Source organism: Thamnophis sirtalis, unplaced genomic scaffold (assembly GCF_051295495.1).
Source record: "Thamnophis sirtalis isolate CommonGarterSnake01/CBP01778 unplaced genomic scaffold, rThaSir2_p1.2 scaffold_11, whole genome shotgun sequence".
Taxonomy (NCBI): Eukaryota; Metazoa; Chordata; class Lepidosauria; order Squamata; family Natricidae; genus Thamnophis; species Thamnophis sirtalis.
The window spans coordinates 60,463,166-60,485,932 of NW_028261391.1; the positions used below are offsets into that span (position 1 = coordinate 60,463,166).

Below are 22,767 nucleotides of genomic sequence, written 5' to 3' on the forward strand. Positions count from 1 at the left end.
CATCTTAGGGCCGGGCGGAAGGGGCGGGGCTTCGTTCCGGGGAGGGGCTCCAGAGAGTCGGGAGACGTGGAAGTCCCCTCCGTCATGGCTGCCCCCAAAACCTCCTCGGCCGCGGGCGGCATCTCTTCGACGAGCGCCGGCACTAACTTGCTCTTCTCCTCCTCGGCCACCGAGTTCAATTTCACCGTCCCTTTCATCCCCGTCAGCCAAGCCCCTCCTGTAGCCGGTACGGGACCTGGGCTCCTTCCCACAGGTAATGGTTGGGGGGGGGGGGGAGAGAAGAGACACACGGGAGTCGGAATCCCCGCTTGGAATCCATTTTCACTCCCCCCCCCCCAACCGCTTCGTTTTGATGGGCGACTCTGAGGCATTTATTAGGGAGGAAAATAATCCCCGCCTGCTTTAAAACTCTTCCATTTTACAGATCGGGGGGGTGGTCTTGTAACCTCCAGGACCTGCGAGGGACGGGGGGGGGATGAATGGAGGGGTTTGAGAAGGTGGGCTATTCCAGGGATGTGACATTTATTTATTTGTAACGGGAAAGGGATGTATTGTTGGCGTTGGCCTGCATTTCTTTATATCGGGGTTTGCAATTGAGTTACTTCACTGGGGAGATTCCCGAATTTCCTGGCTTGCTGCCCCCAAATCCCCTTTACAGTCTTTTTGACAGTTTAGGGGGCAGCATTCCATGCCCCTGAAGGCTTTTTAGTGCACAAAAAGTGTGTGCTTTCACAGCCTTAGTTCTGCAATCTTATTACTGACGATGCAGGGAAAGTTCTTCCCACCAAGAGACTTGCACAGTCAGTGGGTATTATTTCCTGGCTCATGTGACCTGTTGCATTTCTTTTTCTTGCAATTAAGCTTCCCAAAGTTTGGGAGATATTTATTTGGAGATATTTATTTGGAGATAACTACAGGTAGTCCTCGATTAACAACAGTTTACCTAGTGACTGTTCAAAGTTACAATGGCACTTGAAAAAAGTGACTTATGACCATTTTTTATTACTTACGACGGTTGCAGCATCCAAAGGGTCACGTGATTTACATTCGGATGCTTGGCAACTGACTCACGTTTAGCAATAGCAATAGCTGTTAGACTTATATACCACTTTATAGGGCTTTCAGCCCTCTCTAAGCGGTTTACAGAGTCAGCATATTGCCCCCAACAACAATCCGGGTCCTCATTTTACCCACCTCGGAAGGATGGAAGCTGAGTCAACCTTGAGCCGCTGAGATTAGAACCGCTGAACTGCAGATAACAGTCAGCTGAAGTGGCCTGCAGTACTGCACCCTAACCACTGCGCCATCCCGCTCTACATTTATGATGGTTGCGGTATCCTGGAGTCGTGTGATCCACCTTTTACAATCTTCCGACAGGCAAAGTCCACGGGGAAACCAGATTCACTTAACAATGGTGTTAACTAATTTAACAAATGAAGCAATTCACTTCACAAATGTGGCAAAAAAAGTTGTAAAATGAGGCAAAGCTCATTTAACAAATTTCTCACGGTACCACAAATTTTGAGTTCAGTTGTGGTCATAAGTTGAGGACTACCTGTTGTAATGTGGAAAAACATAATGTTGGTGTCTTTCTCGGTTAGAAGCATAGCAGACAAGATTTGGAGGGATCAATTTATTAGGATGTTGATTGGAGACAGGTGTAAGGCATCAGCTGATAGTAGTGAAAATCAGTGACATAAGATGGGAGAGAGGAAAATGTGTCATTCAAAAGAGGCTTTGTAGCATTAACCTAACTCAGTGGTCTCCAACCTTGGCAACTTTAAGACCTGTGGACTTCAACTCCCAGAGTTCTGTGATCTCTGTGAGTTGAAGTCCACAAGTCTTAAAGTTGCCAAGGTTGGAGACCACTGACCTAACTGACACATTCGTATTTCTCCTATATTCCCCAAATTTATTTATTTGGTCACATACTTGACTCTAGGCAGTGTGTACAAAGTTAAAAAACACAAAAATGATGCAACAAACTAACCAAAAGAATCATAGCAAAAATTATAAAAAGTTAAAACATTAAAAATAATTTGCAGAAGGGTACAGCCAATTTCCCTGGTAATAAAACCCCTTGTATGCTCCATACCCATGCTACTGGGTCCCAGGCCAGATGGCAAAGACATGTTTTTAGATCTTTCTGGAAGGTCAGCAAAATCAGTTTGAGCTTTGCTGACTGTTTATATGCCGTAACTTAGTTCTCATTCTGGCATTGAAGAACAGCCTCAAAAATTAGGCAGAGTTAAGGAAAGAAATGGTCCTGTCACTAGGAGAAAATGAGCAGAGCCACAGTAAAAATGGTGGTGTTAATTTTATCAAATGCAGAACAGATTAATCAATAAACTGATTAGATAATATTCTTACCCAAACTAAGCTCTAAAATAGGATTCATACTATCAAAAACTAACTTTCTCAATCTCTTCCAAATCTGAAAGATTCTGCCCCCATCCATGTCTATATTGTACACAGTTTATTTGCATTTTGTCCCATTTTTGAGAAATAATGATCCCCCATTCCTTTGTTAAATGTGGTGTATAGCCATCAAAGGAAAGTTCTCCTTCTAGATTAATTGATGGTGTCTTGATAGTTTAAAAATCTGGCTGATATATTAGCATTAATATTCCAAGTTGGCTACTGTATTGAGTGAACATCCTTATTGGAATAATGAAAGCTTGCCAAAAGAAGAAATTACTATCTTATTGAGGTAATACAAATACTGCAGCTGAACAGCAAGACTTGAAAATGGTAGAGATGTTTGTGGCTGAAATGCAATAAACTATAGCACTGTTGATTTTTAGTTGATGTTATGGAGGAGATGCCATTCTTTCATATTTTTTGTTGATCCTTACTATATTCTTTAATGCAGATGATAACACAGATGTTGGTGAAGAAGACAGCTTCCTAGGCCAGACATCAACAAATGTGAACCCCCCATCTACATTCAGTTATTTCTCTCAAATTCCTAGCAGTAGTGATCCCTTTGGAAGCATTGGACAACCACCTTTAGGAGTGGCAACCTCAACCCAAGCTGGAACATTTGTTTTCTCTAAACCTCCAGTTTCTTTCCCTCTTCTTCCTTCATCACAAGATGGGCCAAATGTATTTTCAGCCTCCACTCCAAAATCACAATCTTTTAATACTCCGTCTACTTCAGTGCAAGGAATTGGAACTTATCAAACACCTCAGCAAAGTGGTCCTCCACCAGCTGTCTTTTCAACACCACCTCAGGGAGCATCACAACAAGGTTATAACCCCTATCGTCATACTAACTTAAGTAGTAGAGCCAATCCTTATATCACTCCCCCACAGCTTCAACAGACACAAGCACCTGCCCAGAGTCTGCAGCCTTCACCTTTGGTACCACCTATGCAGAAGTATCCAACTCCTGCAGGACCAATCCCACCGGTAGGAAGATTATCTTTCAGTATATTGCAATTCCTATAAAAAAGTTAAGGACTCAATATTGTAGTTTGTTGCTCCTCTTAACAATTATAGTTTCACTCTCTCACATCTTCCAGAAGCTCAATAACAATAATTTATGATTGGCTGAATATGGTTTGTAACTTGATTTAACTGAGAAAGGAGAATCTAGACATATATGAACAAAAGCATTTGATACGAATGTTGCCCTTAAAATAAAGTTATATGCATTTGCTATCTTAACCCTTGATTATTATTTTGCATGAAAACAAAAATGAAATGTTTTTGATTTTAGGAATTTTTGACACTGTTTAATTATATCAAGTAAAGAGTTAATACTTGCTTAGTTTATTGGTCATATCTGAATGTAAAATATTTGCAAAATTATGAAACTGATTAATTCTTGTTTTTAATTCGATAACTTTTGAAAGTTACATTGAATAGAGTTTTGATTAGGATTCAATTGTGAAACCTAATGTCTTCCACCTAGATCAAATTTGAAAATAACTGGCAATCAGATATACAAAATTAAGACACAATTCCCTTATTGCTTTTTCTTGCTATGCTAATTCAAAATCTATAAGACTAATGTATACCTGTAATTCAGAAAGGAATTAATTGTACATAATGAAGACCTGTATCAATATATCAAGTAAAACTTTGAAATATTAATGAAACTTTCCCCGCTTCTCTCTTTTTCATTCCAGTCAGTCCTATCACCTCAGACATCAATGTTAGCAGGCCCACTTGTGAAGGCACCACCAGTCTTATTACAAAACCAGTATGAACCAGTTCAGCCACATTGGTTTTACTGCAAGGAAGTGGAAAACAAAGAACTATGGATGCCTTTCAGTGATCTAGATTCTACAACTCTAGACAAGGTTTATAATTCTGGTAAGACTTAAGGATGTTCTTTGTTAATAATTTATACTTTTGGACATGAAGAGAACAGACAAGCATATTATATAATATGCAGATCATTTTTACAATGACATATTGTTTGCATATATTTAAAAGCTTTTTTCCCAGTGAAAATATGAGACCTGGTAGATTCTTGTTTGGAGGCAATGTTTCCTCAGAAACACTAGGTGCTGTTTTCTTTTCCTGATATTTTCTGAGAATTGTCCTGGAAATGATCAAACTGAGCATTTCTTACAGATGCTATAGCTCAAAGAGTGATCAGTAATTATATACATTTTTTACCTGTCATAGTACAGTATTTGATTTATATAAAACATTTAATGATATTGATGACAGTTATTCGTGTAGTCAAGATTAAATGGCCAATTCTATCAGAGAGATTTTTGTTCACTCTGGGCTTCCTTTAAGCAAGTTTACTACGGAAGGTTCCATGTATTTGAGTAATGAAGAGCAATTCTGTCAAAATTCTTCAGAGAAAACTCTAGACATTTCAAAATAACAAGATTGAATATCTCATTACTCAAAGAGTGTGTCCCCCTAGTTTTCAGATTATTTCTCCTGTTTCTTGTTTTTCTCTATTGGATCTACTGAACTTTTCTATTCTATCCATACTGGTGTATTTTGTATATTGTCTGATTCTGACATCTCCAATGTGCAAAGTGGAACAACTTTTGAAAGAGATAAGCATTAAATCTAGAACACTTTCCATCTTGCCCTCATTTTCCAATAGAAGCTTTCGTTTAGGAAAAAAATATCACTGTTCAGCGTAAAACTTGAAGCTTTCTCATTTCCAGTATTCACAGGTTAGATGAGAAATGGAGAAAGTAATAATTTTCTTGTTAATATTTAGTGCAACCTGATCCAGAGAGTGTGGTCTTGAGTACTGATGGAGGACGTTATGATGTTTATCTATATGACCGTGTGAGAAAAGCTGTATATTGGGAAGAACAACAATCTGAAGTAAGACGATGTACTTGGTTTTATAAGGGAGATAAGGACAGCAGATTTATTCCTTATACGGAGGATTTCAGTGAAAAACTAGAGGTGAGTATTTTTAAAAAGGAAGGCAACAATGTTAGCTGTAGATTTTTTAAAAAAATCACAAATTCAAAAGTAAAATTTCTTTTGAATAATAAAATAATAATGTGCTACCACATCCATATCATTATCATCAGTTCCTTTTGCGTGTAGCGCATAGGACAGCAAGCTTTTCCCAATGAATCTATTTTAAAAATCATTTTATTATTTTATGGCCTTTCAGTTATAGAAATGTTGCTGTAATATTAATTTTAAACCAAAATTTTAGTGTAAAGTAAAAATGTTGAAAATTAGGTTATTTTTTTAAAAATACAAAATTATACTGAATAAATTATATGTGGAAAATATGTATATATGTTATTTATTCTTACTAGATGATTTCATTTTACTGCTAATATGTTTTGAAACTAGAGCCTGTGCCACAGGTGGCATGCGGAGCCATTTGTTAGGAGACATGAGGCGCTGCCCTGTCAGCTGGCTAGCACACATACGCACACTGGCCAGCACACATACGCGCATTGGCCAGCTGACTTCGGCCTTCTTTTGAGGCCATTTTTCGCCCTCCGGAGGCTTCCAGAACGCGAAAAACCAGCCCTACGGGCAAACCGGAATGAACTTCCAGTTTGGCCATAGGGCTATTTTTCACCCTCCGGGCCTTCAGGAGGCTTCCCTTAAAAAGAGCGTCGGGGAGGGGCTGTTTTCACCCTCCAGTGGCTCCTAGAAAGTCTCTGGAGCCTGGGGAGAGCGAAAAAATCACACCAAAAGTGGAGTGGTGGTATTGCTGGTCAGTTGCGCATGGGGGGATGTAGCACGTATAGGATTATGGTTATAGCACGCCTGGGCACAACCCCCCCCCCCGCACTCCCCCCACTTTTGGCATGGGAGCCAAAAAAGGTTCGCCATCACTGAACTAGAGCATTCTATGCTGCATTAGCAGAAAATAGAATTTCATATTGTTGGTATCTGACTTTCATTGTGGCTTCAAATCTTGGGGGCAAGTGCCATTTAGAACATGCTAGGCATGAAACACTATGGGAAAAACATCTTTGTCTTCCTAGTTTTAATTATATTTAAATAGTGGCTGCCTTTAGAAATTTGATTAATTGGTAAGAAATGCATAGTCTTTATCCATAAGTTGTGGGAACAATTTAATATAATATTACAAATGAAATTAAATTGCATTCTTGTCATATTGTCTTTTGATGTGGTTTCTTGATATTCAAGTTGTATCATTTATGTTTGTTGTAGGCAGAGTATAAGAAAGCTGTTACCACAAATCAATGGCATCGGCGATTGGAATTTCCAGGTGGAGAAACTTTCGTTATGCATAATCCTAAGGTAATGAGAATGTTGCTTAATTAGATACTCTGGAGACCACCAGTAATGTACTGGTATTATCACTTTGGAGGATGATCATAATTGGATATAGAAGCAGGAGCCTGTTTGGGCAAAAGGGGAAGGTTCAAATGTATTCAGGTGGTTTGGGGTAGTTTTAAGGGTAGATTATGAAGATTTAAGGAAGAGAATTGGAATGGTTTGACTGCCAGGGGCCTCCTATTACAATTTCCATTCTTAAAACCCTGAAAAGTACTAACATTGGAAAAAAATATCCAACACCCAATTGGTTTAAAGTGGTTGGAAAGCATGCTGCTAAAATTCCACTAGTTTTTAATAATTTGGGGATATGGGAGGATGGTCCTATTTGGCGCCTAAAATGATACCATTTTGCTTTTAAAAGAGCAGTTAATCATATCTGACTATCAATCACCCTACTTTAAGGAATTGCTGATCCATCTTAGAGCCCACCTCATCTACATTTTCTGGTGAAATACATGGGAAAATCCCAAAGGGAAGTAAATTGACTCAGGGTTATGGTTAGGTCTCCATGAATTCGGTCAGCAAAATGATATTGCTAACAGATTTATAGTGCTTTGATATCCTAAGGAAGGTGCTGATCTTTGCAGTCCATCTTATCTGTATAGGTTTCCTGGTAAAATAAATGGGAAAACCCCATTGGTGAGTAAATACATTTAGGGTTAGAGTTAGGTCTACACGAATTTGGACAGCAAAAGGGACATCTTCAATGGATTTGTAGTTCGTTGGTATGCTTAGGGTTGTGTTAACTTTTCAGGCCAGCATTATCTACCTCAGTGTTTCTCAACCTTGGCCACTTGAAGATGTCCGGACTTCAACTCCCAGAATTCCCCAGCCAGCATTCGCTGGCTGGGGAATTCTGGGAGTTGAAGTCCAGACATCTTCAAGTGGCCAAGGTTGAGAAACACTGATCTACCTTTCCCGGTAAAATACATGGGGAAATCCCTTTGAGAGGCCAAATATTCCTAGGGTTAGGGTTAAGTGTCCATGATTTGAATATCAAAATGGACATCTCCAATGGATTTGAAGTGCATTGGTATGCTTAGGAGGGTGCTGAATTCTGAAATCGGTGTTATCAACATTTCCTGGGAAAATACCATCGGGGGGGGGGATCCACTTGGGATTAGGTCTCCATGAATGTGGGCAGGGTTCTCCGTGAATTTGGACATTGCCAATAAATTTGTAGTGCGTCAGTATGATTAGTATGGCACTTTTGAGGCAGCATTATCTACTTTCCTTGTAAAATATATGGAAATATCCTGTTGAGGGACCAATCCACTTAGGATTACGTTGCCACGGATTCAGGCAGCAAAATGGACATCACCAATGAATTTGCAGCATGTCCAACACAATATTATATTAGGAGGCATGTTGGATGTTTCTTTCCAACAGTGAAGTTTAACTATTTGAATAGTGTGCTGTCATAAGTCATTATTTCAGGTGTTGAGAATCTTTTAAATCAATTTGGAAATTGAAATAAATATAAACATAATTTTTGTCTAGTATATGCTAAACAGTCTTATGCCATTTTTTTCTTCAAAAAAATCTGTAGTACCTATGAACTTAATCCACCTAAGCTATAGCGTACATTTATTGCATAATATCGCAGTATGTTAAATTGGGTATAAATGTGATACACTGATTTTATCTCAGGTTATAGTTCAGTTCCAGCCTTCTTCAATACCAGATGAATGGGGCACCACACAAGATGATCAGACCAGACCAAGAGTAGTTAAACGTGGAATTGATGATGATCATGAGGATATTCCAGATGGTAAGTTGTATAGGATTTCATACACAATGTTCCCTTAAAAATCTCTTGTTTTCTCCTCACATGCCGGCATGATACATATGTTTTGGCTGAAGAATATATTGGCTCCCAGCAAGCTTCTGAATATTGACTGTATAGATGCAGGTAATGAGTAAGGCTGCTTTCCAGAATAGATATAAACACTTGTCCTCTGAATATCTGGTATTTACCTTGAGATGTCTGAGAGGCTATTTCCTCATTTTGAGATCACAATGGATGACTTAAAATGCCTTCAAAGTTGAATAGAAAATCATTGCAAATATAGAGAAATATTTAAATTGGAAAATATGTCTTGTAGTATTTATGAATGTAACAGATGGCATTTATTTTTTATTTTTATAGGTGAGATGTCTCAAATTGATCATTTGGTATTTATGGTCCATGGAATTGGCCCAGTCTGCGATCTGCGCTTCAGAAGCATTGTTGAATGTGGTAAGATTATTTGAGTATGGATACAGGAATGCATATGAAGCATATTTCTTTGTTCCTTTTTTCAGCTAGTACCTTACTATGTAGTGGTTCTTAGACCTTTATTTAGAGTTGTTTGTAAAATCACTTAGTCTAATACACTAAAGCAGTGTTTCTCAACCTTGTCAACTTGTCTTCAAGTTGACAAGGTTGGAAAACACTGCACTAAAGCATTTAGGCTGGTCTTTAAATTGGATTTCAAATTGCAACAATTCTTGCATCAGAAATATAAACATACAAATTAAATGTGGTTAAGAAGATAAGGGAATGAATAAACTGCTCTAAAGGTATAATCCTCTTAAAAGATATTCAAATAAATGATATATTAGTTTTAAAAGCTATTAGTGAAAGAAAACAGAATTATAAACTATAATATTTAGAAGTCAAGCTTTCCCATCAGGAGAGATGAAATGGTAAATTGCTTCTATGCTTTATCCAAATCAACTGCATTCATATTTTCTAATGGCTTAGAAGGTAAACACTCTAGAACTTGCTGGGATTTTAAAAATCAAAATAAGTGGAGTATATACAAAATTTTAGCTATACTTTTTACAAGTCCACCTGCAGAGTTTGGTCTATAAAATATTTATTTTCAGAAATTGGAAATTCTGTTAGCGTCACTATGTACACAATTACTATAAACTTCTACAGTTAATATTAATTGTATGAAACCATTATTATTTTTCTCCCTTTTTAAAAAGTTGATGACTTTCGGACAGTATCCCTGAAATTGCTGCAAACACATTTTAAGAAATCAATAGAAGAACATAAAGTGAGTAGAGTTGAATTCCTGCCAGTTCATTGGCACAATGCTTTGCATGGAGATGCAACAGGGGTGGATAGGTAGGTCTACTGTACTCATATATTTTAAGAAAGTAGAATTGTTCTTTGATCATTGATTACTCTCTCAAAGTTGATCAAGTGTATAATTTTGGTGACTTTTTAGTTTAGAATTACTAAGTGTTGTTACATATAAACAAGCATTATATACCAATAATGTATATCATACTAACTTTTTCATTAGTTAAGTGATTTTTTCCTAGCTTTTTATTCCGTTTTTCATAATTGTATTTTATTGTACTATAACTGATTTGTCTGAAATAGTTGAAAGTTACACCATAGTTTTGAAGTTAGTCTGATCCAACCATGTTTAAGGCTGATCACACTTTAGAGCTTGTATGAGGATGGGGAAAATAGGAAATAGATTTAATAACTCTTGTTCTTGCCATATTAAATATTTGCTAATTGTAATATTTGAATACAACCAGTGTCATTCCTTGAATATTTGAGCCAGTCATTCTAGGATAATAGAACTAAATGAATGTTGGACTAGTTAAGCATTTTTAAATAATTCATCTGAGATCATGGAAATGCAAATTGTGATATGACAAAGTGATATATACTGTGGCATACTTCATATCACTATGTTTAACCTAACTTGCAGGCTCTTTAATAATCTATTTATGATGTATGAAGGGAACAGATTTGTCTCTGTCTGGTACATTGATTAAATTCATTCATTCATTAATTCATTCTCCACTTTTATTATTTTTATACATGACTGAAGATGAAATAATACTCCTTTGTCCTATTTCCCTCATAATAACCCTGTGAAGGTAGGTAGTAGGTAGGTAGAAAGAGAGAGAGAGAGAGAGAGAGAGAGAGAGAGAGAGACAGAGACAGACAGACAGACTGACTGACTGACTGACTGGCTCAAAGTCACCCTGCTTGCTTTCTCATCTAAAGCAGGACTAGAATTCACAGTATTTCAGTTTCTAGCTTGGAGTCTTATCAACTAGACCAGTGTTTCTCAACCTTGGCAACTTGAAGATGTCCGGACTTCAACTCCTAGAATTCCCCAGCCAGGGAATGATGGCTGGGGAATTCTGGGAGTTGAAGTCCGGACATCTTCAAGTTGCTAAGGTTGAGAAACACTGCGCTAAACCAAACTAGGGCATCACATATTGCATTCATAGTTTGCCTAACTATGGGTTATTGAATACATAACTACTAATTAGGTTTCGCACAAAGTGAAACTTCAGTTTATTGAACCTTGATACAACATAACCAAATTTGTGACAATTTAAATGATGATATCATCAAAGTTAATCTCTACGGTGGTGTAACTTTCAACGGAGGATCATGACTAACAGACTTCTTTTTCCTAAATGGTCTGTTTAATTGGGGCAAGACTGTTAAAATTGAGTAAGGAAGCTACAAGGAAGATAATATAGTGACCACGATTGCTTTATAGACTTGAAAAATGATTTGTGAAAATTTGGCAATTTTTTACTCTCAAATTTCTTAATTTTAGCAAAGTTTATTTGAAATAACTTTTTAATAACCTGTGTAATTGTGTTTTTCAAGGAATATTAAAAAAATAACATTGCCAAGTATTGGACGCCTCCGCCACTTCACCAATGAGACTCTACTTGATATCCTGTTTTACAATAGCCCCACTTACTGCCAAACAGTTGTGGAGAAAGTAACAGTAGAGATGAACCATCTTTATGCACTATTTATGAGCAGAAACCCTGACTTTAAAGGAGGAATCTCTGTTGCTGGCCACAGTTTAGGTAATGCAATGTTTGAATATAATTATTAGTTCAATATACGTTTAGTGGGAAACATACCTAAGGTAATTACTGTTTAAACTCAGTCTGTTTAGATATCTCAAACTCCTATTTCTAACAATAGAGTTTGTATCTCCTAGGAGCCTTGGTTCTATTTGACATACTGTCCAATCAGAAGGATTGGACGTCTGCAGTTAATTCTGCTCCTGTTGCTTCCAACGGTGCTGTGAAAGATGTGACAGATGACCAGCAGGTATTTGTATTACCAAACAATTTTCCTTAATATTTGTTTGATTCCTAGAAAAAACTTTAAATGATCACTGCAGTATTCAGAACATTAGAAATATGTAACCTAATCAAATTACGCAGTACTGCTGTCATAATTTACTGAATGTCTTCTTCCAAGTACCGAATTTTTCGGAGTATAAGATGTGCCGGAGTATAAGACGCACCAAGATTTGGAAGAGGTAAATTAAAAAAAAAGTTTTTGCACTCTACAGGCCTCCCAAACCCTCTGCATTCTTCATTTTTTGTGAGAAACGGGGCATGCAGAATGTTTGAGAGGCCTGCAAAGTGCTCCTGGGGGTTGGGGGTTGGGCAAAAACGAGCAAAAAACCGACCTGTTTTTTGCCAAAAAAGGGGCATGCATAGCCTTTAGGAAGCTTGTAAAGTGCTCCGGGGGGGGAGGGGGATGAGCAAAAAAGGCTTGTTTTTCACAAAAACAGGTCTGTTTTTTGCCAAACAAAAGGGCATGCATAGTTTTTAGGAGGCTTGTAGAGTGCTCCTGGGAGCTGCCACCCCCCCAAAAAAACGAGCAAAAAAATGCCCATTTGTCCCTCATTTTTGTCCTCTCACATCCCCCAGGAGCACTTTGCAGGCCTCCCAAGCCCTCTGCACGTCCATTATGTAAGGGAGTGGGGTTTCGGGAGGCCAACAATGCTGTAGTCAGTGGATAAGACGCATCTAGATTTTCACTCTCTTTTTTGGGGAGAAAAGGTGCGTCTTATACTCCGAAAAATACAGTATATGTAATTTATTTTAACAAATAGGATCGCTTTCTCTCATAAATGATCAGTTCATAAGGATGGTTACACTGCATTAATCAAAGAAAAACATTTTATATATTCAACATGCATATAGTGTATTCTAATTAACCAGGTTTCTAAAAGGTCCTCTGTATTTTTCTTTAGCATATTAGCTTGTTGAAAAGAATTCAGTCATAAATAGTTGTCTATTGCAGAATATATTTTTTCTATATGAGTTTTTACAATCCTTTAATGCCTTTGAGAGTTAACTCTAATTAGTACTTAATCCCAGTGTTTTTTAGATACAAATTAGATGTTCTGCAATCTAGGTTGGGCTTCTCTTTGTGACATGGTGGATTGAAGTGAGCAGCAAACATACATATACTCACTCTATGAGATTTATTTTTTAGCTATCCACATTCATTAGTAAATGATTTATTTTGACTTTCCTTTGGTTTTAAATTTTATAACCTAATGCAGATTTTCCCCCCCTTTTCAAGGGATCATTGAATTCTAATTCTGCTGGTGGCCTACTGTCTCATTTAAATGATGAAAATGGGGATCATGAGGATGAGGATGATACTGCAACCTTGCAAAGAACTTTGGAAGTGCTTAGTTTGTCAGAATATATCAGTACTTTTGAAAAGGAGAAGATTGACATGGAATCTCTGGTATAGTAAAAATTAAAATAATATCATGGCTTGTTTGAATTCAAAACAACATTCCCATTTTATGCACATCCTGAAGTATCTATTGAGCCAGGAATTACTGTTATCCAGAGAAATTTATACCGTGTTTCCCCGAAAATAAGATAGGGTCTTATTTCCTTTTTGCACACAAAATATGGATTGGGCCTTATTATGAGGGGAGGGTTTAATGTTTTGGGGTTGCCGGATGGCTGCTTTCTTGCGAGCATGCTCCCAAAGAGCCGGGCACAGCCTCATGGGTGAATGACTGTGTTGCGTTGTCACAGCAGTGCAACACAGCAGCCATGAAGCAACCACACTCATGAGCAGCCACCTGACAAACCCCCTTTCCAGCCGGGCATAGCGCCATTCATTGACCTATGGGGTATCGCCAAGCCGTGTGAGTGCCTGTTTGCTGCCCGGCTCCCGCGGCTTGGCGCCTTCGAAATGCCAGTGAATGACACACTGCATGGCTGGGGGGTTGCACAAGCCAGGGGACCTCCTCTGCAGCTTCCAAATCGAGTCTTCCGGCAGTGGCCACTCTGGGCATATGCTCTATGGTTGTGGGCCAGCTTCTGGCAGAGTGTACAACCATAGAGCGTACACCCAGAGCAGCCACTGCCAGAAGACTCGGTTTTGGAAGCTGTTGAAAAAGCCATACAGTGGCGGAAGCAGCAGAGGTCTGTGGAGGGAGCTGGGCCAGGGCATCGTGAGGCTGGGAGGAGTGCAAGCGAGAGCGGAACAGCCGCTCGCGCAATCCCCCTCTTCAGCTGGGCACAGAGCCGCTCACCAACCTAGCGGTATCCTGAAGGCGTTAAGCAACGCAATCACCTTTGCCTCCGCCCTGGTTCCCGCGGCTTGACACCTTTGGGATACTGCTAGGTTGGTGAGGGGTGCTCTACCTGGCCAGAGGTGGGAAGTTATCCAGGGGGCTTATTTGCGGGGGAGGGCTTATATTTTTGCCCACCAGAAAAATGTGGCATGGCCTTATTATCAGGACATGTAATTTTGGGGAAACACTGTAAGCATACAGTAATATAAAGTTAGTGAACATGAGATCATTAGTACCCCACTTCCTCTTGATCATTCAATGCCTGAAATATTTGCACCCTCTAAAATAATTTTAGGGTAGCATAGAAATAATAAATCCTTGAGAAGAATAACTATTATTTTAGTATTTGCACAGAATTTGTCTTATGTTAATTAATGACAAATTAGCATAAGTATTTTCAGTTCAATAGCCAGTTCTAGTGAATAAAAAAAGACAAGAGAAGAAACACTTATACAAAATATAGAAGTATACAAATTTCTCAGTGGGCATCATCACGCTTCAGAGTATGCGTTATTAATAGGAAGCAGCTGCATATTTTTTTACTTTTACAATTTCATGTGGTTTTTTTGGGGGGTGGGGGGAGTTTGGCTTCCTGTGAAAAAGGATTTCATATTGGCCCAAAGCACTAATGAAAGCAGGATCCTCATATTTAGCATTTAACCATCAGTACTCCATGAGAGCAACATATGGCATCATATGTATGTTGCCAAATGTCATTTTGCTGGAGTTGGCATTGGTGTTGACCTAGTGAAGGCGTTAAGGTCTTTGACTGAAGGACAAGCCAAGGTATGAAGTTGAACTGATCCCAGGAGACTATACAGGACCCAGATTGTTGGGGGCAATATGCTGACTCTGTAAACCGCTTAGAGAGGGCTGAAAGCCCTATGAAGCGGTATATAAGTCTAACTGCTATTGCTATTGCTATATGCTTGAATTAGAAAACTTGGAGTACATTCTTTGGCGTATAAAGGAGTTATTGGAACAAGTATTGTTTAGGTCAACCGAATCTGTAGCATTTACCTTTGGTGAGAGTTGAGCAGGAAGTAGGAGAGATCCTTTAAATATACTTGTTGAAGTTTCATGATCAGCAGCCCGGGATTTGAGAAAAAGTTGAACTGCAATTGGCATGAGATGTTTACTGGTACATTAGGGGCCAGTATCCTGGCAAGTTGAAACTGAGAAATGAATTGCCTATGCCTTTGACACTGCCACTTCTGGAGTTAAATTATCCAAATTAAACTTTTGAGATTGGAAAGAGCTTGTTTCAAATCATTGTCTTTTCAAAATAATAACCTGATCTTTCAGAGTTGAGAGGATGTAGAAAAATAAAAGCTTAGTTTCTGGAGATAAATTAAAATGCATTAAAAACTAAAATTAAAACACAAAACAACAGTGCTGCAGCTACGTTGCTATTACCGTGGTAAGCTGAATGGGTATGATTTATTGGTCATGATAACCTATTTTACTTAGGATTTCTCTGTGATGACATTTGGGGAATAATGGATTAGGTTTATAGTATTGGTTTTTAACATGTATTTTGATCTATTTTTATAAGCTCTGGCTCCTACTGCTTTCAATCTACAAAGCAAGGATAAATGTGGGGAAATAGCTGTTCTTTCAATTACACAGACTTGGTTATACTGGAGTATCTTGACTTACCCCCCAGGATTCATGGTAATTGTCACCAATGTATATGTGAGTCCTCGATTAACAACTACAGTGTCCAACATTTCTGTTATTAAGTGAGACATGTGTTAAGTATGTTTTGCCTCATTTTGCAACCTTTCTTGACATAGTTGTTAAGTGAATCACTGCAGTTAAGTTAGTAACGTGGTTGTTAAGTGGCTTTGACATTGACTCTGAAGGATGCAAAAGGAGATCACATGACCCCAGGCCACTGCAACCATCATAAATACAAGACAATTGCCAAGCATTTGAATTTTGATCATGTGACCAAGGGGATGCTATAACAGTCATAGGCATGAAAAACAGTCATAAGCTGTTGTAATTTCGAATGGTGACTAAATGAACTGTTGTAAATCAAGGACTATCTGTAGTACTAAAATGTTTATACTTCTTTTTTGTAACTAACCAGCTATAGGGAAATATATTTGTATTTGCATTTTTTAATGGAAAAATACCAAATTTGATTTCCTTCATTTTATTTTGAAAGTTGCTGTGTACAATTGATGACCTGAAGGAAATGGGAATACCTCTTGGGCCTCGGAAGAAGATAGCAAACTTTGTAAAAGACAGAGCAGCCAAACAGGTGGGAAGCAATCTCACTGAGTCTCCCTTTGTCTCTTTGGATATTAACATTGCACCACAGAAATGTGATGAAATATAAAATAAGCAGGGTGATAACATATTTTATATATGTGGAAGAAACACCTTTTGTCAAAGTATTGTGAACAAATATTTAACATTCAGCTCCTAGTTAGAATTTTGTATTTGAAACCCTGAGAGCCAGTTTGGGGTAAGGGTTAAGTGGAAAGCTGTGAAAAACCAAGAAAACTTCCGGGATTTAAACCCTTAAAGTTTTAGAGAGAATGACAGTGGGGAAAAAAGAGAAACTTATTTACCTTCATCTTTGTAGTTGTCTTATTTTTATCTTTGGATTATAAATAATCCATCAGAAAAGCTGCAAAGCAAAATGAGGCAAGGAGAGGCTCATTAGATCAACTGATAGAAAAAGAAATTAGCCAGAAATATTATAGAAAACATTTGAATAAATGGAAAAAGATTAAGATTCTACAGGGCATCTTAGGAGAGAAATTGTGAATTTTTAATGTGAAAATTTTATCAAGTAAAGCAGAAATAATAAACAGTTGAAAAAGGACATAGACAATTTGGTTTTCCTGGAATTGAAAGAAAAAAATTTAAAAAGAATTCTGTCTGATATTTTGAGCTTTTCCAGAGGATCCTGAAGAAAAGATAATTGAACCTCTAACAAAATTTGTGTGTGTATGTGTGCGCGCGTGCCCAAATACAAATGCACATATTTATTAAAGAGTCATTCTTTGATTCTTCAGTTTTTAAAAATCTTTGTTTCAATAGGAACAAAAAAAGGCATTACTAGAGAAAAAGGCTGCAATGGAAGAAGTTGCTCAGAAAGATAAGTTGTCTTCAGCTACTGCATCTTCAGAACCTGGCATTCCTCAGGAGGCATCCAAACGAAAACGCCCATTTGGAACATCTGTTTCATCTGCACACATAGACTATGAATTTTTTGAAATGGGAACAGGCCAGGTACAAGATATATATATACATATATATATATGTAAATGAATACATTTTGTTTGCAACTGATACAATTGTCTCCTTTTGGAACATAGTTTTTTCTGCTTAGCCTATGCATTTACAGATAAGGGATTGTGTATTAGAGAATAAAATGAAAACATAAAATATTCCTGGAGTACAGATGATATAATGTGCACATGGTTTGTTATGAACCTACTCATAGAGCATCAGTTTCACATAAAACTCTTAACAGTGAAAGGCATTTTGCAATTTGCTGTTTCCAAAATCAACTTTGTTATGTCCAGTCTGGGGATACATGTAATAGGCTGAAAGTGAAGTAGCTGACATACAAACAGAATTATTCCTTTTCTTTTTAAAAATAAAATACTTTCTGTCTTGTAGGTGTCCGTGGTATACAACACGCTTGATTTTGAACCAAATATTTTCTTTGCTTTGGGTTCTCCAATTGGTGTATTTCTCACTGTAAGAGGAGTGGAAAAAATTGATGAAAGCTACAGGCTGCCAACCTGCAAGGGATTTTTTAATATATATCATCCGGTTAGTGAGAAGAACAGGTTTTCAATTACATTTCGTGAAAGTAATTGTATCTTACATATCTATATTCTAAGTTTAACTTTTTTGGAAACTAAGAAAATGTATTTGTGTAGCATTAATTTCTGATACATTTTTATCGTATTTTATATTTTCAAAAGATTGCATTGTTTATTTAGAGTTAGAGAGAAAATTGAATATTTGAAATCCTAAGTTATTATGCAAATCAGAGGAACTTTACACTTTTACATGGGTAGTTGTAACTAAACAAATATAACCATTTGTTTAGTTACTATTCAGAATTACAGTGGTACTGAAGAAAATTACTTATGACTGTTTCTTATGACTACAACCTTTATAGTATCCCCATAGTCACTTGATAAAAACTTGTGTGCTTGGCAACTGATATGTATTTATGATGGTTGCAGTGTCCCAGGGTCATGTGACCGGCATTTGCGACCTTCCTTCCATCTTCCAGCAAGGGAAAATCAATGGCGGAAACTAAATTTACTGAACAGCCATTTGTATCATTTAACAGTGACAGTGATTTGCTTAACCATCACCGCAAAAAAGGTTGTAGAACTGGATGTGACTTATTTAACAGCCAATTTGCTTAACAACAGAAATTCAGATCCCAATTGTGGTCACAAGTCAACCCGATGTTTCATTGTTTGTTTATCAATATACTAATTATATATGACCTCATGCATGATAATGTATTTGCAGATAAATATAGAAATATAGAAATAAATAGCATGTGAGCAAATAGAAATAGAAAAGCTTTGTTAAGGATAATACCTGACTTTAGATACATGTTTTCCCAAAAATAAGACCTCCCTGGATAATAAGCCTAATTGGGCTTTTGAGCGCATACGTCAAAATAAGCCCGCCCTGAAAATAAGCACTTATTTCGGGGGTGGGGTGGGGGTGTCAAAAGAAAATAAGACCCTGTCTTGTTTTCGGGGAAACACGTATTTCATCTGCAACTTTTTTCATGTACTTTTTTCCCAACTATGATTCTGTGTTGGACCTTTGGCTGCTATTGGGAAGTCAGTCCAATATTTTTGTGTGAATCTAGCTGTGCAGTTCTGTGTTTAGACTTGAAATCTTATGTGTTTTTTTATTATTTAGCTTGATCCAGTGGCATACAGGCTAGAACCTATGATTATTTCTGATTTTGATGTGAAACCAGTCCTCATTCCACACCACAAAGGCAGAAAAAGACTCCACCTTGGTAAATAAAGCGAATTGAAATATTTTCTAATATCTGACTTGAAGATACACCTAGTATGTACGTTATAAAGCATAAACAGAAGAAGCTTGCAAAGAGAGAAAGCAGCAACATACCAACATATAAAGTATTCAGTATCAATCGATTGCACATTGTATGACAAAAATATTTTATAAAGCTTTCCCTCCAAACTGCTGTTTTCTCCACATTGGTAATTTTGGAATGATTAATGATAAGGAATGATACTATTTTTAAAAGTGGCTGCCATTTAGTCTGTGTCTTTAACCTGACATCACAATGTGTGTAGGCAGGAAAAGGGTTGTTGAAGTAGAGAATGAACAAGTAAATTAAAAAGGCAGAATTAAAGTGGTCATATAAATAGTTTATTGCAACAGTAGTAAAATACACATCTTTCTATGCAGCATTAGTAGGTGCCTAATAAGCATAAAATGAAATAGGCTCAGTTGAAATACAATGATGATTAACAATTTGTAAATCTTTTTGAACTAAACTGTGATCTACTCTCTATACAAGTCTTAAAACTAAAGAAAAGTAATTAAACAATGAATCAAAAACTTTATAGTTTTTCATTAATTAGAGAAAACGATCCATATCCACGTATAATAGATTTTAAGGATCACCTTAGGACATCTAGAGAACTAGTTGGACCTCATCTGAAATTAAAGAATCCTATAAAAATATTGTTAGTTACTTTTTCCTGACCACTACTCGCAGCAAAATAACAGTGGTCACTACTTATGGTTACAATTATATGTTTGGTATAGTGCTGCTTCAGGTAATTTTTGGTTAATAATAATAATAATTGGATATGGAGTTTTGGTTGCTAAGTAATATGGACAGCCACTTAAGTTTGACTGATAAATAAATATGATGATTTTAAAGATTCATACGCCAATCTTTAAGGAGCCTGTTTAGATTAATTACGGCTGTGCAGTACTTCAAATCCCTGTATTCATTTAATTTATTTTGCACATGAAGCATCCAAAGGATTCCACAACCCTACTATTAATGTAAATGAGAAATGAAACAAGGAAGATCCATCAGTATACAAGGTTAATAAATTTAAACATTTTTAAAACCAGGACAGTGAACCAGATAATCACTTCAGACTGAACAGAGCTACGGTAAATGATTGTCTATGGATGGCAGAACAGATTTTGTTGTTGTTATTTAATTGAAGCTGTATTCTGTATTTACTTCTAGGTAACTATTTAACATTTGTATTTAACGAAGTGATTGCTTTATGAACTTACAGTGGTTGGATCTAATTTATATTTTTTCTATCTTTCTTTTTTATTAGAATTGAAAGATTCTCTCTCTCGTATGGGATCAGACTTGAAACAAGGCTTTCTCAGCTCTTTGAAAAGTGCTTGGCAAACCCTTAACGAATTTGCACGTGCCCATACGTCTTCTTCTCTACTCCAAGCAGAATTGGAGAAAGTGGCCCACCAGATTAAAGCAGAAGAGGAAAAAGATGAGGCAGAAGGTTAGTTGATACACGCATATCCTTTTCAGTAACTGCTCAACTTGATAAAACTGAACTGTGTTTCTATCTCTTTACTTGCAGGATTGAAGTCTAGAATCTCATGTTAGGAACTCACATCTCGTACCCTGAAACTTGATAAAAGTTTTATATAGTTTCCTCCAATACGCAAACTCTAATTTTTATCCTGGAAAGGATAAAAGTTTTCCTAGAAGGGAAATAGTTACAGGTAGTCCTCAACTAACAGCCATTTGTTTAATGACAGTTTATGTTACGATGGGCTCGGAAAAAGTGACTTATGACCCATGTTTGAAGTTGTGACTGTCACAATATCTCTGCAAGCACATGACTGCAATTTTGGTGCTTGGCAAGTGATTCACATTTATGACAGTTGCAGCATCTTTTGGTCAATGAACACAAATTGTGACCTTCCAAACCTGTTTCTGATAAACAAAGTCAATTGCGGAAGCCAGCTTTGCTTAATGACTGTGTGATTGATTTAACAATCACAGTAATGCATTTAATGACCACAGTAGAAATGGTTGTAAACCAAGTCCCAAATCAAGGGCTTACCTGGTACTTGTAAAAACTGTACTTTGCACATGATAAATGCATTGGTTTAATCAAACACCAAGACAAACCAAGTTATCTAAATAAAAACACTAATTGCCTGGAGATAATCAAATACTGACTTTCTAGACAGAAAAAGTTTGTTTTATTCTATCTCTGTTGAATTTTTTTACTTAACTTTTCTTAAATGATTAAAGCTAAAGTACTTTTATTGAAAAAAGAATCTGAAGTTATTGTTGCAATGAAATATAATTTGAGATCCTCTTTGAAGTGCTCATCTCTTTATCTGCCTGCTCATTACCTGCTGTTAGTTTGAAATTCCAGTGAATTTCAAGATAGAATGAGTATTCCTATTGTGTTATGGACTAACTAAAACATATTCATATTCGCAGAAGTGTAAATATATCGGGAGAAAAAATGTAACTGTGTTATAAATAGGCCTAATACTCAAATATTGCAGTAAAGAAAAAGAGAGTGGCAAAAGGAGGATTCAACTTGTATTGTATTTTTCATACTCAATTTCTTTTCCCTGGAACAGAAAAGATAGTGGAAAGTCCAGAACTTTCAAAGGATGAAGACTTGAGTATAAAAATTGGTTTGCTAAATGGAGGCCGTCGTATTGATTATGTTCTTCAAGAAAAACCTATAGAAAGTTTTAATGAGTATCTTTTTGCTCTACAGAGTCACTTGTGCTATTGGTAAGAATTTATTTATTTTTATAACAAACTGGTGCGAAATTTTGTTCCTTTAGATAGTCTTCTTTTTTCAGCTGGTATGTGAGGTGTAGTTATCATCCCTCAAAAAGTAATAAACAGAAAAATTATCAGTGTGATCCCCCAAATTTGGGGATGATTAGGCAGATCAGTGTACATTTGGGGCATCATAAAAAAGATACTGAGGACATAAAGAGTTTCTACCTCCCTGGACCGACAAGGGCAAAGTCTCTATAAATGAGGAATCCCATAAACGTTTTCCACCGATAGTCCTGGTGGGAAATATTAGTAAAACAATCAAGCCTAAACAAAACAAAAACAACTACTTAGGTGAAAACCAATCCCTTACCTGTGGTGGTAGGGCAAATTACTGTATATAAAGAGATATGAGATACTCTGCTGCATCAGTTTAAGAACAAAGGACCTGTTTACTGAAGTAATGTTACACAAAACCAAGAGCTTGGTTTCAGTCTCCAGGAGTGGGCAAATTCTTATACATACAACTAAAGTAAAATGAGGGCTTGTAAATGTAGTCTATTACTTTGCTAAAAACTTTGATGTGGGAGTATTGCATCTGGCATCTAAATATGGAAATGTTTTGTGTTTGATGTACTTTAGTAAAATATACCATCCTGCTATTTCTTATCAAATATTCTGCCACAGCTAGTCTGAGATCTACTGGGAGAAAACTTGAAATCAGTGGTGTTCTTTCTTTTACTTTCCCAACAATTTTATTATCTATGAATTGGGTTTCCCACACTTTAAACATTTCCAAGTTGATTACCATCACTATATTCGGAGATT

General features: G+C 37.0%; 1 protein-coding gene across 2 annotated transcripts in view; it reads left to right on the forward strand.

The window, feature by feature from the left end:
* Window positions 1-42: 42 nt before the first annotated feature.
* The window catches only part of SEC23IP (SEC23 interacting protein), a 29,174-nt gene continuing 6,449 nt past the window's right edge, over window positions 43-22,767 (forward strand). For both annotated transcript variants that reach the window (XR_015698084.1, XM_087725903.1), the window contains exons 1-17: window positions 43-253; window positions 2,873-3,411; window positions 4,134-4,320; window positions 5,198-5,391; window positions 6,634-6,723; window positions 8,413-8,533; window positions 8,912-9,001; window positions 9,739-9,880; window positions 11,405-11,613; window positions 11,751-11,863; window positions 13,136-13,306; window positions 16,327-16,422; window positions 17,211-17,402; window positions 17,796-17,951; window positions 19,077-19,179; window positions 20,498-20,683; window positions 21,789-21,948. Coding sequence is in view for 1 of the 2 variants with exons in the window: in XM_087725903.1 (XP_087582029.1) it covers window positions 85-253; window positions 2,873-3,411; window positions 4,134-4,320; window positions 5,198-5,391; window positions 6,634-6,723; window positions 8,413-8,533; window positions 8,912-9,001; window positions 9,739-9,880; window positions 11,405-11,613; window positions 11,751-11,863; window positions 13,136-13,306; window positions 16,327-16,422; window positions 17,211-17,402; window positions 17,796-17,951; window positions 19,077-19,179; window positions 20,498-20,683; window positions 21,789-21,948 (2,918 nt within the window). In the remaining variant the exon portion in view is untranslated. The remainder of the gene's footprint in view (window positions 254-2,872; window positions 3,412-4,133; window positions 4,321-5,197; window positions 5,392-6,633; window positions 6,724-8,412; window positions 8,534-8,911; window positions 9,002-9,738; window positions 9,881-11,404; window positions 11,614-11,750; window positions 11,864-13,135; window positions 13,307-16,326; window positions 16,423-17,210; window positions 17,403-17,795; window positions 17,952-19,076; window positions 19,180-20,497; window positions 20,684-21,788; window positions 21,949-22,767) is intronic.